The sequence below is a fragment of the Perkinsus marinus genome, assembly GCF_000006405.1.
Source record: "Perkinsus marinus ATCC 50983 genomic scaffold scf_1104296942486, whole genome shotgun sequence".
Lineage (NCBI taxonomy): Eukaryota > Perkinsozoa > Perkinsida > Perkinsidae > Perkinsus > Perkinsus marinus.
In genome coordinates this window covers 1-1728 of record NW_003212168.1, presented here as the reverse complement: position 1 = coordinate 1728, position 1728 = coordinate 1, and the positions used below count along the sequence as shown (strand labels likewise).

Here is a 1728-nt window from a genome sequence, read left to right as displayed (position 1 = left end):
GCTAGGTGCTACATCCATGACCTCTTCTACTAAATGATTATTATGATAGATATTACTAATCCTATTATCACGACGACTAAGTATGATAGAAACTACAACTGTATGCGAATAACAACACAGTGATAGTTTTTGGGGTAGGGAGAACCCAAAGACGATTATGATCAGTAGTATGAACAATATAAGCAACAACAATTATAACAATAGAGGCATGAACACTGTTGTTATTGTTATGATGTTACTATATTATCGCTGTAATGATTATTAAATAGTATATATTATGAATGGTAGTAGTTGGAAATACGGCGTTGTGACCCTCTTAAGAGCGCTCGAAAGTTAGAAAGAAAAAGAATCGAGGCGCCCTTTTCCAACCACACCGATGATGAATATGATGATGAAGATAATGAGGAAGAGAAAGAGGAGGAAATACAACAGATACTTCGTCACTGTATACCGTCATTGGCTGCTTAATACACGCCAGCATGCTACTATAATGATGAGGAGAGAAATGCATCACAAACAACAACAACGGCGGGAGCGGCGAATTCACTTGTTATTATAGCAACAACAGCAATTAATGCTTAAAGCCTTCTTCTACTATTGCTGATGACGATGGGGAGGGCACATCTTCTGCTACGCACCTTGGCGTGTCTACCGATGATGGTGATGATGTTGTATCTTCACAGTCTTCCACCTCATTATCATCATCCTTCCTTCCAATACACTTATCAAATGCTCTCTTGCATTGACCATAGAGCATCTTAAAGCCTCGAATAACCGGCTTGAGGAAGAATGTAATATCATGCTTCACATTGGAGCACCCACGGGACAAGTCATCTTCTACACAATAGAAACATAGACTAACATACAGGTAGAATACAACACCAATAATTGCCCATGCATACCTAAATGAAAATATAATTAAATATTATAATGATCATGATAATTCGATAATAAAATAATAATAATGATGATGATGATGATGATGATGATGATGATATTCAAACTTACCAAGGCCAATCTAAGGGGACCAGTGTAGTGATGATGAGGTAAACGTTAATAGCGAGGATAATAAGTGCCAACAACCACAGTCCAGCACTCCACCATCTATTCAATGCAAACCTGCATACCACACCACAGTGAACATACAAATAACACGAGTAAGACACACTGTTATAACGACATCACTTACGTGCCCATAACCTTCTTGCTCATCGCATAGTGCAGTAACGGTAACAACGCGAAGGGTAGCTGTATAGACTGCAGAATATTCAACCACGCATTGATGCCGTTCATACCCGATACTTCACTCTAACAAAAATAACAACAATAACAACACCACTACTACTACTAATGACATTATTATTACCTCAACTAAAGCAATTGCCAAGGCCGGCCCTAGAGCTATAGTACGTGTTAATAGTACTCTTACCCACATTGATATACGGATATGCATAAAACCCTCCATAACGTATTGACCAGCCATAGTTCCAGTAAGAGTACTCGCTTGCCCTGCTGCCAATACACCAACTGCGAAGATATACTTCATAGCATCCGATGAACTACAACAACAAACAGCAGAAGAGATGTGTGAGTAGTAATCAACTTAGTAGCTCACATCACTGCTCCTAAGCTTCTGCAGCATTTTCAGTCCAACCATAGCACACACACCTGTCTCACATACGATGTAGTACATGACATCAGGTTAGCGGATCACATGTACTCGTACTC

At 39.4% G+C, this 1728-nt stretch overlaps 1 protein-coding gene across 1 annotated transcript; it reads right to left on the bottom strand.

Moving 5' to 3' along the window:
* Positions 1–630: 630 nt before the first annotated feature.
* On the bottom strand, positions 631–1546 carry Pmar_PMAR001704 (natural resistance-associated macrophage protein 1, putative; the record flags this gene model as incomplete). The annotated part of the gene is made up of 5 exons (XM_002781406.1): positions 631–638; positions 682–902; positions 1009–1119; positions 1190–1308; positions 1367–1546. 5 exons carry the CDS (start codon positions 1544–1546, stop codon positions 631–633), a joined length of 639 nt encoding a protein of 212 aa, XP_002781452.1.
* Positions 1547–1728: the final 182 nt, after the last annotated feature.